General features: G+C 55.5%; 1 protein-coding gene across 2 annotated transcripts in view; it reads right to left on the bottom strand.

The window, feature by feature from the left end:
* The window catches only part of CA9 (carbonic anhydrase 9), a 34,220-nt gene extending 20,799 nt beyond the window's left edge, over positions 1–13,421 (bottom strand). The window contains exons 1-2 of one of the 2 annotated variants that reach the window (XM_030565742.1): positions 13,098–13,421; positions 3,159–3,188 (exon numbers count right to left, since the gene is read on the bottom strand). In XM_030565742.1, coding sequence (XP_030421602.1) covers positions 3,159–3,188; positions 13,098–13,200 — 133 coding nt within the window. In that variant the 5' untranslated portion in view covers positions 13,201–13,421. The remainder of the gene's footprint in view (positions 1–3,158; positions 3,189–13,097) is intronic. The other variant, XM_030565741.1, reaches the window with a different exon arrangement.
* Between the last annotated feature and the right edge of the window lie 1,741 nt (positions 13,422–15,162).

The following is a 15,162-nucleotide window of genomic DNA, read 5'->3' on the forward strand; positions in this document are numbered from 1 at the left end:
ATATTTAGTGGGGCATGAGAGGCGACCGGCTCAGGCAGAGCACTCAGAGAGGTGCAGTTAGCGTGAGCACAGTGAAGAGCGATAGGACGGCCTCATGGGACAGCGTTTACATGTTTCTCCCCTACATGGAGTGAAGTAGAGTAAGCAGATCAGCGCCCTGGTTTAGGATGAATAACCAGGAACTGGTTTAAAGTGAGCACAAAGGAGACTTACTCTGGTTCTCCATGAGTGTCTACCCTGAACATTTCCACCCCCAGTGCTTATCCTGATCGACCGCTTCACCCATGTGCTCAGCCTTCACTGTTCCCTTTCTGGGCACGTACCCTGGACTGTTCCCCCATGGAGCTCACCCTCCCTTGAACCCCTGCCCCAGTGGTCCCACTGGTGCTCATTTAATAGATGTACTCCCTGGGCAGGGCTTTCCCTATAGGAGTGTTGGGGCCAGGACATAGGGCAGAGTTTCTACCTGCCGGGTGGTGCCCCCACCGGCTCTAACCAGGCCCATCCCCCACTCCACTCCTTCCCCCAAGGCCCCACTTCTGACCTGCCTTTTCCCACCCCCCCAGCTCTGCCCACCCCACCTCTTCCCGCCCCACCCCACCTCTTCCCCACCCATTTCTGCCCCCTCCCCCACAGTGCTTCCTGACACTGGAAGGGAGGGGGAGGCGCTGATCGGCAGGGCCCACTGGCAACCAGGAGGCGCTGCGGGGAGGGGGAGGTTGGTGGGGGTGGCTTCTCCCTGTGCCCACCTCCCCGCCTGCCTCCTCACGAAGCACAGGGCCCCCCAAAGCGTGAGGCCCAGAGCAGTTGCCCGATTTGCCACACCCTAGGGAGGGCTCTGTCTCTGGGTGCTTCCTCTAGCCCCCTTCACTCCAAGTGCTCACCTTCAATAATTATTGCCCATGTGCTAATCCTAAACTGTTGCTCTGAAGGAGACTCCCCAGTGTGCGCATGCTAAACCATGCCTTGCAGGAGATGAATTTAAACTCTCCTCCCCTAGGGCTCACTCTAAACCCTTCGCCCCACCCCACTCCTCGCCACGTTTCCCCCACCCCACTCTTCGCAGCTATTCCCCTTTGGCAGCTCTCCCGCTTTATTCCCACAAGCTGCCCACACTCCCACTTAGTATCACGCTGCACTCGAGCCGGGATGAGGCAGCACGTCGCAGGCTGTCGCTGTTTGCAAATAGCTCAGTACAACCCTGGTGCTGTGAAGCATGAGTAAAGCCACTGTGAGCTCACGCACCCGGGTGTTGGCCAACATGGCTCAGCGCCGCACTGAAAACCCCTTAGCACAAACGGCCTTTGGCCAACACGGCTCGGCGCTGCACCGAACATGCCCCCCTTAGTGCTAATGGGCCTTTGGCCAACATGGCTTGGCACTGCACTGAACATGCCCCCCTTAGTGCTAACGAGCCTTTGGCCAACACAGCTTGATGCCGCTCAGAACACCCCCTTAGCGCTAACGGGCCTTTGGTCAACACGGCTCAGCGCCACACCGAACATGCCTCCCTTAGCGCTAATGGTCCTTTGGCCAACACGGCATGGCACTGCACTGAACATCCCCTTAGCGCTAATGGGCCTTTCGCCAACACAGCTCGGCATCGCACCCAATGCCCTCCTTAGCGCTAACGGACCTTTGGCCAACACAGCTCGGCGCTGCACTGAACACCCCCTTAGCGCTAACGGGCCTTTGGTCAACACAGCTCAGCGCCACACCGAACATGCCTCCCTTAGCGCTAATGGGCCTTTCGCCAACACAGCTCGGCACCGCACCCAATGCCCTCCTTAGCGCTAACGGACCTTTGGCCAACACAGCTCAGCGCCACACCGAACATGCCTCCCTTAGCGCTAATGGGCCTTTCGCCAACACAGCTCGGCACCGCACCCAATGCCCCCCTTAGCACTAACGGACCTTTGGCCAACACAGCTCGGCGCTGCACTGAACACCCCCTTAGCACTAACGGACCTTTGGCCAACACAGCTCGGCACCGCACCCAACGCCCCCCCCCCCTTAGTGGTAACATGCTAACTGAATGGGTGGAGACACAGGGATGCATTTAGCCTTCTTTGGGCTACTGCACAATCCTGACATCAGAGGTCCTGGACCCTCCCTGCCACCTCCAGCCTGTCCCTGGGCCTCAGGAGGGGCAGATCTGACCACTGTCAAGTCTAAGTGAGACATTTCTATAGGGCCCAATTCACATTTTGGGTCCTAATTCACCAGTCCCCTGCACCTTGTGTTGTCACTGACACCAGTGCAAAGTGAGTGTAAGGTGTCCTCACTCTGATTTATAGGGCAAATGAGACGCAAGGCTCAGGATAATGGTGACTAGGGCCTTTGTGTGAATGTGGGGAGGACTGTGGCTTGCATGGGATGGGTGAAGCGAGGACCAAGGTAACCCAGCATAGAAGGAAGCAGAGGAGCCGAGCATGGTGGAGTCAGGGGAGCCAGGAAGCCCAAGGAGCAAAGCAAAGGTCCTGTTGGCACAGCTGAGATTTCCAGCCCTAGCCCTGGTTAAAGGCCAGAGATGTGAGGAACTCTCTATCCAGATGGGCTGTCCCTGCGGGCAGCAGAACAGCCAGTTCACCAGGCAAGCACAGGGTCAGGAGCCTAGCTTGTGCCCTGGGCCACCTCCCTATGGGCAGGGAGCTGCACGCCAGCCTCGCCGCAAAGCAGAGTGCATATGGCAGGGGGACACAGGACTGGTGAGTCAACACCCCATAAGAGAGGAGGTGCTTCTAAGCCAGGGGTCGATGTTCCAGCAGAGGGAGCAACCCTAGGTCTGCGTGAACATGGAACCTGCCTCTCCCAGTGACCCCAGGGGTGGGTGAAGTCCAGCTCAGTGAGTGAATTAACCTTTTAGCTTGTGGGAACACAGAGCAGATGTGCAGGGTGGGGCCCACAGCTCCTGACAGGTCACTCTCTCTTATCTGAATCTGAGCAGCTCCCACCTCTCCCTGGGTCTGTCAGGCCCCAGAAATGCTTGTGAGCCTCTCTGGGGTTGCTACCAGACTCAACCCCTTCTGCTGAACAGGGGCAGGGCACGGCAGAGCATGGGCATGAGCAAGGCAGCCCTGTAATAATTAACCCTGGCTGGCATGGGCCCAGGGCCTGCTGTGTGATATGAAAGGGTACAAGTACCACAGTGTATTTACCTGCATAGCTCCAGTGACCGTGGCCAGGACCTTGAAAAGAAAAGAGACAGAGAGAGAATGAGTGGAAGCCACGAGCTGGCAGCAAACAAACCAGTTCCAGGCAGCCCTCCAATCCCCACCCAGCTGGACTGCCCCACACTTGATCCCAGCTCCCTCCCAGTTTCTCACCCTTCCCCCTCCTCTCACTCAGGCAGAGGCAGAGTTACCATGAAACAAACAGTGAAGTGGCAGGGGGCCCCCAATGAGTGGGAACCCCACAAAATGCAGGACAAATCTCATCTGACAACCAGCCCCCAAGTCCCAGCTGGCGGCACAGCAGGGCTCAGGCAGGCAGGCTGCCTGCATTCTGTGGCTGGTAGTCCCACACTGCTCCTGGAAGCGGCTGGCATGTCCCTGCGGAGTGTGTGCCTCTGCACGTTGCCTCCACCCCAACCACCAACTCTGCAGCTCCCATTGGCCAGGAACTGTGGCCAATGGGAGCTGTGGTATCAGCGCCTGCAGGCAGTGGCGTGCAGAGATGCCCCTCCCCTGGATCCCCTGCTTAGGGGCCGCTGCCAGAGAGGTGTGCTGGTCGCTCTGGGAGCCACGTCGCTCAAGGTAAACGCCACCCCCTGACTCCTCCTGCACCCCAACCCCCTACCCCAGCCAAGAGCCTACACCCAGCACCCAAACTCCCTCCCAGAGCCCAACCCCTGCACCTCTTCCTGCACCCCAACCCCCTGTCCAAATCAAAGTACATCACTTTATTTTCATTTACTTCCTATTACTTATAATATAGGAGAAGGATGATGGAGGGTAGGGATAGGGTCCAGAGTGACCTAGACAAATTGGAGGATTGGGCCAAAAGAAATCTGAGGAGGTTCAACAAGGACAAGTGCCGAGTCCTGCACTTAGGATGAAAGAAGCCCATGCACTGCTACAGGCCTGGAACCGGATGGCTAGGCAGAAAAGGACCTGAGGATTACAGTGGATGAGAAGCTGGATATGAGTCAGCAGTGTGCCCTTGTTGCCAAGAAGGCCAGCAGCATATTGGGCTGTATTAGTAGGAGCATTGCCAGCAGATCGAGGGAACTGATTATTCCCCTCTGTTCGATATTGGTGAGGCCACACCTGGAGTATAGCATCCAGTTTTGGTTCCCCCCCCACCTCCAATAGAAGGGATGTGGACAAACTGGAGAGAGTCCAGTGGAGGGCAACAAAAATGATTAGAGGGCTGGGGCACATGACTTACGAGGAGAAGCTGAGGGAACGAACTGGGGGTATTTAGTCTGCAGATAGGAAGAGTGAGGTGGAATTTGATAGCAGCCTTCAATTACCTGAAAGGGGGTTCCAAAGAAGCTGGAGCTAGGCTGTTCTTAGTGGTGACAGATGACAGAACAAGGAGCAGTGGTCTCAAGTTGCAGTGGGGGAGGTTTAGGATGAATATTAGGAAACACTATTTCACTGGGAGTGTGGTGAAGCACTGGAATGGGTTACCTGGGAAGATGGTGGAATCTCTTTCCTTAGAGTTTTTAAGGCCTGGCTTGACAAAGCCCTGGCTAGGATGATTTAGTTGGTGTTGGGCCTGCTTTAAGCAGGGAGTTGGACTATATGACCTCCTGAGGTCTCTTCCAGCCCTGATATTCTATGATTCTATGAAAAAAACGAATTAAAAACTTGGGGGAGATAAGAGAGAATGTTCTTTTTCGTGGCTGGGTCCCAAAGGGGTGTGTGCGAAAATGAAGCTGTGCACAGGGCCACACTAACTCTAAAGCTGCCACTGCACTCAGGTGTGAGCTGGCAGACTCCCTGTAGCATCAGGGCCAGCTCCTCTCTCAGACACATGCTGAGAAAGGCCCCTTCGGAGAGTCGCTCTCCTGCTCACTCAGTCCAATCTGATGCATCTGGAACATTCCAGAAATTTGGGCCATTTTTAAGTGATCTGAATCTGATGAAATGGCAGTGTTTCCCATGCACTGAGAAATTGTATAAACACTCTGCCATGTGCCCAGCTATCTCCAAAGCCGCTCCTTCTCCACCCTCAACCTCTTCTGGGTCAGTGCTCTCGAAGAGTAAGGCCTGAAGATGTTTAGCTTAGCAGGAAGGCTACACTTTTCCCTACATTCCTAATGAGATGCAGAAACTCCAGATCATGTGCTCCTGGGGCATATAAACCAGAGTAGGCTAGGCAGGTGATTTTACTCCCTGGGCATAAAATTCGGTGCGCTGCTTGGGGTGGCGAAAACTGTAGAGCCAGCCCTGCCAGTTCCCTCAGCCTCTTCTCATAAGTCATGTGCCCCAGCCCCCTAATAATTTCTGTTGCCCTCCACTGGACTCTTTCCAATTTTTCCACATCCTTCTTGTAGTGTGGGGCCCAAAAATGGACACAGTACTCCAGATGAGGCCTCATCAATGTCAAATAGAGGGGAATGATCACGTCCCTCGATCTGCTGGCAATGCCCCTACTTATACAGCCCAAAATGCTGTTAGCCTTCTTGGCAAGAAGGGCACACTGTTGACTCATATCCAGCTTCTCGTCCACTGTAACCTCTAGGTCCTTTTCTGCAGAACTGGGGACTGTATGATATGACTCTGCAGAACTGGGGACTTATTATCTCTCCCTTTCCTAACTGTTTCTCGCAGTCTGTTAATCTTTTTGACTGCCGCTGCACATCGAGCAGATGTGTTTAGAGAACTCTTCCAATGCTGCCTTCTCGGGCCCTCGTCCTCTCTCCAAGCCCCTCCTTCGCTCAGTGCTGAGATGATCATGCTCCTTCCCCCCAGGCCCATGCCTGGCCCATACACAAAGAGAGGAATCAGGTCTCCTTGCTCTGGTTGCCTTGACAATGAGCACTGGGCCCTGCAGTCACTCAGGGATGTGATGGAAGCAGAGGCCAGGAGGCTGCATTCCCATTGTTCCCAGAAGAGTCTATTCCACACACACTCACTCAGCTTTGCTACACAATCTCCTGCCTCACCTCACAGAAAGGCTGCACCCCAAAGGGGAGTATACAGGGCTCCACACTGGAGGTAGGCATGACAAAGGGGAGTGCACGGGAGGAGACCCCCACACTTGTATTTATCTATGGCCAGACTGTCCCTTTTCCTCACGCCCAGGGTGTAGAGGAGCAGCAGCAGGATCCCTGTTCCTCAGCTGGTATCAGACACTGGGTGGGGAGCCCAGCGCTGCAGCATGACGAGCTCCAGGACACAGACAATGCCAGCAGCAGCAGCACAAGGGAGTAGCTGGGAGCTGGCCTTGTCCTGACCCCTCACAATGGGATCCAACTAGGGCAAAGGTGGGCAAACTACGACCTGTGGGGCTGTCCTGCCCAGCCCTTGAGCTCCCAGCTAGGGAGGGTGTCCCCAGCCCCTCCCCTGCTGTCCCCGCTTCCCCACAGCCTCAGCTTGCCGTACCGCCAGCGCTCTGGGCCCCCGGCAGGGCTGTGAGCTCCTGCCAGGCAGCATGACTGTGAGAACCACCGGCCTGCCCCAGCCTGCCCCTGCACAGGGGTCTCCCAGTAACATCACAGCCTCTGGCCAGGCCACTTTGTGCTGTGATCCCGTCAGCTCTCACAAGCTTCTGTAGCACTGGGCCTGATCAGCACCTGCATGAGGCGCCTCAACGGCACACCTAGGTACTGCCCATCATGGCATGGGTGACTGGGGTGCCTCTGTCTGCCTCCACACTGACCCAATGCCCCAGTGTGGGGCAAAGAGGCACTCCTGGAGACGTTGTAATACCAAGAGCCTGACCACTTGTGGAATTTAACAATCCCCCAGCACTTTGCACAAGGGATGGTAACACTGGGGCCCCGGCCCAAATTCTGTGCAGGTAATTATAGCCTGCCACCTAAATTCCCCCTGTACTTGCAGTCAGGTACGGTTTTCTTCCAGTCAGAAATTGTTGAGAAGCATTGCTATTCACTGTTGAACAGCTGCCACACACCACACCAGAGGTGGACGCATTTCAGTGGTGGGTCACATGATCACTGACTATCCATTACCTATCTCTCAGGAGGAGTGAGGCTTCAGTCATTGGTTATAACATCAAAAGCCATTAGTGAATGTTCATCTGGTCCCCCACCGGTTAGGTCACCCCTTCACAGGGTGTCAGGGCCAAGATTTTCTTTGGTGAGAATCCCAGCCAGGGAACTCAGCAGAGAAAGCTGCACACAAGGCATGTTCAGCTGCCACTGGGCTCAAAGAATCAGAGAAGCAAGACAGCCTGTCACTCTGTCCCAGCCCATCCCCAGAGTCAAGGCAGGCATCAGCCACCAGCACATTCTCTAGGCTTCTCTCAAGTCCAGCGAGAAATGCTGCAGATGACAGGGCCCTGCTCAGGGAGACCTTCCTCTGGCAGCCTGAGATTCAGCCTAAAGCCCCTCTGTGTTAATTTCAGCCACTTTCTCCTCGTCACTGCACACAGCCAAGTGCCACCAGGAATCGCTCTCTCTATCAGGCATTTTGAGGATGCTCATCATGGCAGCGCCTGAGAAAGTGCCAGATCTGTTCCTTCCTTACTGTCAAGTTAGGGCAGGAGCTGCCATTAAAGGCAGGCAGCTTTGCATGTCCACACTGCTCCAGCAAGGAAGGCAGTGAAAGCAGAGCCAGTTTGCTGTCAGAGGGAGGTGCTGAAAAAGCTGTGGGCTGGAACCAGTCCTGTGCAGCAAAGAAGCTGCTGACTATGGGACAGCTGAAGCCCTCAGTTCCCAGGAGCTCCTGGCAAACAGCCAGCCTGGTTGTGCTGGAAACCAGGCCTTGGTGGCTGGTGTGGTGCATGCGTCCTGGGGTCAGTGACTGGCTTGTATCTGCTCTGTTGCCCTCCCACCCTCACAGAGGCCTGTCCCTCTCTACTCCATTTGCCCCCTGCTCCCAGGCACAGCACTGGAACCTGGGCTACTCTAGCACAAGACCCCCCCCAGACCTCAGCTCCACCCATAGACCTCTCACCCAGTAAATGAGGGGGATCCCCGTATCTCCTCCATTGGTGACAGACAATGCCAGGGATCCCCAAATCCCACCCTGAGGGTGCCTGGCCCTCATGCCAGGGCACATTCCTGGAGAATCGCTCCTCGAAGATGAGCTCTGACCTCCCAGATTCTCACCCTCCTCCTCCTTGTGGGCATGCTGCCCTCCACCTCTCTGTCCTGGCACATGCCCCATAGACACTGTTCATCTGATGCTCCTTGGCCCCTCCCTGCATATGCCCCATGTCTGGTGCTACTTCTCCACTGCTTATCGGCCCCTCTGCCTTCACATGGCCCAGATTCAGCTTCTCCAGGATCCCCTGTCCTCCCACACAGGCACAACCCATGGGTACGGCTCTCCAGGGCTCTCCGGTGCACACCCTGGGCACCACCCATGCAGGCCTCACTCCTTCCCAGCCTGAGCTCCGACTGCACAATAACCTCAGCCATGTTTAGAAATCTTGCTCTAGTGCAAACCTTTGTGACAGTCTCTGATCTGCAGCTGGCAGCTCGTGCTGCTGCAGGGAACATTCCTCGTGTTCCTGGGCGGTGGAGGGCGCAGGTCCTGGTGCCTGGGAATTGAGCCAATTCCCTACAGCGGCCTCTGTGCCTCTCTGGAGGAAGGTGACAGAGGGCTGGCAAGCCCCAATATACCTTTCCCATCCCCTGACAGCCACGGAGCCCCCTACTCCTGCAGGTGTGATGATGAGGGAGATTGTACCAGCAGGGAAATGAGAGAGGGCACCAAGGCAAGACTGGGATGGAAGGTGACCAGGAATGGAGCTGGGAATGGACAGAGACAGGAATGGGGAGGGGAATGGACTAGGATGGCTGCAGTGGGACTAGGATGACCAGATGTCCTAATTTTATAGAGACAGTCCCAATTTTGGGGGCTTTTTCTTATACAGGCACCTGTTACCCCCCACCTTCTGTCCCGATTTTTTACACTTGCTATCTGGTCACCCTAAGTGGGACTGACATGGGGCTGGAGGGACTAGGGGAGGTGCAGGATGAGAAGGAGAATGGGTAACAGAGGGAGACAGGGACAGAGGTCGTGGGGAGCCTCTCAGGGGGTGGGAAGGGTCAAGCCCTGGATGGAGTCTCACTCTCCTTCTCCTTCCCCCAGGGAGATACTATTTCTCCCCATCACTCTTGATAACAACCCTGCTCATTTTATCAGGGCCAAGGTCTCTGTGCCAGGCACAGGCTGGGTGGCTGCATGCCTGAGAGGTGAGGGGTTGGCAGGGAGGGCCCCAAGGGCTGGGGAGATGCACAGGAGCCTCTGGCTAGACACAGGGTGAGCCTGGTTGAGGAGCCCGCACTGGGGGGTGGGGGCAGGAAGCAGAGGAAAGCCCTGGCAGAGCTCATGCTGCTGGCACAGTCTGCTACAGTAACCACTGCTCAGCTGTGGGTACAGCCATCTCCTCTCCCCACAGCCAGGGGCCCTGCTCTGCAGCTTCTCAGCCCTGCTGCCTGGGGCCCATCCATTCTGCAGGGCATTTCTCGCACTCCAGCACTGAAATTTCAGACCAGCTGGCAGAGGCTCCAGGGAGGCAGGTCAGAGCTGACTCTCCCAAGCCATACTTCAGACAGGACCCTTTCGAGGAGGGCACCCCTTCCTCCCCAAAGATTGCTACACTGTGTAACACAGAGCCCTGAGCCAACTCCCCTCCCAGAGACAGGAAGGGCACCTGGCAGGGCTTTCTCCTTTGCTGCAGCAAAATCCAGTCCAGCTCAGCCCTGTCCTGCCCCATGGAGCAAGTGCTGGGATGGGGGAGCCCAGCTGACACCCTCTGGTTCCAGAGGCCCCAGGTAGGAGCGAGTCTCTGCCCCGACACACACTCTGCCCCCAAGATCTTAGCAGCAGATTGACAAGCACCCAGCTGGAAGCTCCCCCCGGTGCTGGCCATTGGAGCACACATTGTACCCAGAGCCCCAGCCCTGCCCCTCTGGCACCAATGGGCAGGTTCTTCCCACCATCACGTCCACAAACCACATTGCTTCAGTGCATCTCCTGGCACAGTAGGAGGAAATGACGCAACCTGCGGAGAGTAATCACTCCCCAGGACGCTGCCTGTGCAGATCCCTTGAGTGCTAGTGCAACCCCATAAAACTAAACCACATGCCACAGCTTCCCCTGAGTCACCTCAGCCCTGATGCAAGTAGCACTTCCAACCACCAGCATGTGGTAGGAGGCAAGAGGCAAGATGCAGAGACCCTGGAGCTGAAGCCTAGTCCAGCCACAGAGCTGGGTCCATGTGGGCATGGTTCTCCCAGCTCAGCACAACGTGTCTAACAGCGTGATGGAGGGCAGCACAGGGACCAGCTGGGAGAAGGGGGGGTGCAATGGAGGGTCGGCGGGGGGCTGAGATAAGGTGGGGGTAATGAAGAGGTGAGGAAGGGGGGTGATACTGGAGTGAGACAGTGGCAAGGACAAGGCCGGGAGTAATAGATACTGACTGCTCTGTGCCCATTGCCCAGTCTCTCGGCTCTCCAACTGCACTCACTGCTGTGTTCTCAGGGCGCTGACTCCTCTAGAGCTGCTGCACTCTCTGAGCTCCCAGGAACCCCCTGAACATGGACAACCCAACTGCAGCCTCACTCCTGTATCGACACCCCTGGGAACTTCCAGCAAGGAAACATGACAGCACCCCCCCTCCCAGCTATATTACAACACCGTGCCCCCTGCAGTACTGACACCTCTGCATCCCTAGTCCCTGGGCTCAGCAGCAGCCCTCTCAGCACCTGATCGGCACAGCAAAGACCCTTACCCTGAGCCAGAAAACATGCAAGACACAAGCCCAGCACCTAGAATGCAAACACACACTGGGCAGCGAGGGGGAACAAAGCCAAAACTGCCCCAGTCCCCTACACAGAACAATCACACTGGTACAGACATCACTGCAGCTACATGTGCAGAAATAGACAAACCCTCACCAAACACAGACTCAGTGACCATGAACCAGGGGCGGGGACCAGGTGGCACAAAGCATAGGCCAAACTCACAGAGCAGTGACTGTCCAGCCAGTGGATAGAGAGAAAGAGACACATTCTAGTCTAATGACCCACAGCAACAGAACAAATGGAAGTTAGACTGCAACTATCAGGAATCCTAAGCAATATCTTACCAGAGTGAAGAACTGCTGGACCCTGGAGATGGAAAGAAACAGACCCACACTATGGAACCACCTGTCCTGGGGCAGGGATGGGCAGGAACAATAAATGGACCCAGGGACTCGAACCCCAAAGACATAAAGCCCTAACCTGGGCGAATCATATCCCAACCTCCAACAGAGACTGCAGGGGGCTGTTTCTTTCTTTCACTTTGCAGCACTTGTCTAGCCAGTCATGACAATCAAGTCTCACTGAACTGATGTGTCTGACAGTCCCTGAGAGCCTCCTGCACTGAGACATGACCACAGCCCTTCTGCTCTTTCACACCCTCCGGGCCTTGCACTGAGATGTGGTTGAATTTATTCTTCCATCAGAACAGAGTGTGACTGATGCTGTTTGGAAAAAAAAATCACTGCACTTTTCTCTCCTGCTCCCCAGGTGCCTCATCAATATCTCAGGTGATTCAGGCAGGTTCTGTGGTAGCCCAGCACTGCACTAAGGGGCCTTAGACGTGAGTGTGAAATGGCACCTAGCGGTAGCACTGCTCTGATCCTATTAGAGCAGTGGGTTTGAGCAAGCTCACAGCCAACAGACCAAAGCTACAGATGAAAAGCTCCATAAACCAGCTCAGCATTGGAATATCCATGCAACTGTTTCAGGTCCATCCCCATATGCCTCCCCTCCCCCCAGCACCTTATTGCCCATGTGACTGTGCCATCAATCTTGACAGCCTCGCTGTCCAGGCAGCTGTGCCTGGCCGCCCCGTCTGAGTTGCTGACTGTACCAGTCACATGCCATCGCTTTCCCCTGAGTGTTAGAACTGTAACTGCCAAGTTGACATTAATCCCTTTGATCTGATGGAAAAAGGAATCCATGTGTGGAAAGGGGCTTGGGGCCCAGCAAGGAGAAAAGGGGGCAGCAGGAGATGGCTCAGGAGCTGTATGCAGAATGCAGGCAAGGTGAGCAGCAGAGGTGAGGGGTGTGTACAGGGTGGGAAGAATGGGACCATGTGCTATGCAGGATGTCAGCCTGTATGACTATCACGGTCCCTTGCGGCTTTAAGTTCTATAAGTCTGTGCACATAAGAAGGGGACTAAGGTGAGGGAAAGGGGGCACAGAATCTATACATGGTGGGTGAGCGAAAGGGGGCACCGGAGCTATACATGGTGGGTGAGCGAAAGGGGGCACCGGAGCTATACATGGGGGGAGTCATGAGGGGTGAGCCAAAGGGGGTGGAAGGTCTGTATGGCTGTGTACACTAATGCTTGCTTAATTGGTAGACTGGGCAGAGTGCCTGGCCGAGAGATGTTGCTGTGGTTACACCTGACCAAGCGATTCCAGTTTGTAGGTGTGCTGGGTTCTCCAGGGTCAATACAGCTGGCAACCTTCTCTGCACTGTGGTGCCATTTGTGGGTCACATCCTCTTGTCAAGGTGAAGCTGGGCTAAATTCCATCCCCACTGACTGAACTTTTGGTGGGAGTCCCCAGGGTCTTAGCTGCTGCTGTGATAGGTGCCCTGGCTGTGTGCGCTGGGTCCAGCCGGTGCTGAGAGACAGGAAGCGGATCCAGGATTTGGGCTGGAGGCAGAAACTGAAGCACTGTCTGTGCAGGGGCATTCCTCCAGCAGAGCTCTTGTCGGCCAACATGCCCTCTCCAGCAGCCTAGCAGACAATTGCCCCATGACACAAACAGGACATGCTTCATTCAGCCTTCCTGGGATGTGTTAGAGAACCATCAGGAGACACCAGCCAGCCCTATGGGGAGCAGAATCAGCGCCAAGTACCCTGTGCCCCATCTCTCCCTAGAGTGAGTAGCCAGACACCAGCGGTCTGTGTGAGGCCAAGGGAACCAGAGACAGAGTCTGGGATTTACTCACCTTTCTTTTTGGAGTGAGAAGAGTCCTCTGAGCCATGCTCGTCCTCAGTCCAGGCCAGGGCAGCAAGCAGCAGGAGAGAGAGACCCAGCCTGGGGCAGCTCATCCTCCAACAAGTACCAGTTCAGTGGGACGGCCCCACTTCTCCACTAGAGAGCCTGCCTCTGGCTGCCAGAGTAGCAGCGAGCTGTGCTGGGCGGCCGGAGCTGAACTGTGTCTACGTGAGAGGGAGAGAGAGAGAGCAGGAGTGGGAGGGGGCAGTGACTCACACAGCCTTTACCTTTTATAGAGACTGCAGGCAAAGTCTGCGGGGCAGGTGAAGGGTGAAATACATCCTGCATTGGGATCTTGCCTGAAGTTCAATGTCATTGCCAGCTGGGGGTCTGGGCTGGGACCAGGGTGTGCGTACGCGGAGCCTTAACATGGACTAGAGCCAAGGGACGCTCCCGGAGCTTGAACAGAGTTTCCTTTTCAGACAACCTACCAGCAGAGCAGCTCAAACACAGCTACAGCTCTTCTCCCATAGCAACAGGGCCTGGGACCGACCCTCCATTATCCCCATAACCGCAGCTCCCCTCCCATAGCTAGGGGACCTGGGACCAACCCCTCTGTGAGCCCCATAACCACTGCTCCTCTCCCATAGCAAGTGGGCCTGGGACCGGCCCTCTGTGAGCCCCATTACCACGGCTCCTCTCTCATAGCAAAGGGTCCTGGAACTGACCCTCCATTATCCCCATAACTGCAGCTCATCTCCCATAACAACAGGGCCTGGGACCAACCCCTCTGTGAGCCCCATAACCACAGCTCCTCTCCCATAGCAAGGGGGCCTGGACCTGACCCTCCATAAGCCCCGTAACCACAGCTCCTCTCCCATAGCAAGGGGGCCTGGACCTGACCCTCCATAAGCCCCGTAACCACTGCTCCTCTCCCATAGCAAGGGGGCCTGGGACTGACCCTTGATTATCCCCACAACCACAGCTCCCCTCCCATAGCTAGGGGGGGCTGGACCTGACCCCTCCATGAGCCCCATAACCACTGCTCCTGTCCCATAGCAAGGGGGCCTGGGACTGACCCCTCTGTGAGCCCCATAGCCACAGCTTCTCTGCCATAGCAACAGGGCCTGGGACTGACCCTCCATTATCCCCACATTTACAGCTCCCCTCCCATAGCTAGGGGGGCTGGACCTGACCCTCTATGAGCCCCATAACCACTGCTCCTCTCCCATAACAACGGGGCCTGGGACCAACCCCTCTGTGAGCCCCATAACCACAGCTTCTCTGCCATAGCAACAGGGCCTGGGACTGACCCTCCATTATCCCCATAACCACTGCTCCTCTCCCATAGCAAGTGGGCCTGGGACCGACCCTCTGTGAGCCCCATAAACAGCTCCCCTCCCCTGGCAATGGGACCTAAGAACTGATCCCTCCATGAGCCCCAGAAGCACAGTGCCCTTCTCACAGCAGTGGGGTCAGGGGACAGATTCCTCCATGAGCCCCATAAACAGAACCACTGACCCATCCACATCATTGTAGCTACAACCCCCACCCTTCCTATGACACAGAGGGCTCAGGAGCCCATGCCCCAAAGGGATGTCCTTTGATGGGAGAGTGAGGCCTGAGGCAGATATTGCCCTCATTCCACTGCTCATCAGAGCAAAGAACAATGCACAGGAGTTTACGTATCTAGAGAACAAAAGGAATCCTAACAGTGATCATGGTCCATAGCTAGATGGGCATGGTAGACCTGTCAATAATAATACAGAAAAGGCAGAAGTGTTTGGAAAATATTTCTGCTCTGTATTTGGAAAATAAACAGATGATGTGGTCATATCCTATTACATGATGATGAAATATATTCCATTCCAATAGCAATCCAGGAGGATGTCAAAGAGCAGCTACTACTGTTGGACATTTCTAAAGCAGCAGGTCCAGATAACTTGCATCCAAGAGTATTAAAGGAGCTGGCTGAGGAACTCACTGACCATTAATGTTGATTTTTAATATGTCTTGGAACACGGGAAAGTTCCAGAGGAGTGGAAAAAGCCTCTTGTTGTATCAACATTTAAAAA

The sequence above is a fragment of the Gopherus evgoodei genome, chromosome 6, assembly GCF_007399415.2.
Source record: "Gopherus evgoodei ecotype Sinaloan lineage chromosome 6, rGopEvg1_v1.p, whole genome shotgun sequence".
NCBI classification, from domain to species: domain Eukaryota; kingdom Metazoa; phylum Chordata; order Testudines; family Testudinidae; genus Gopherus; species Gopherus evgoodei.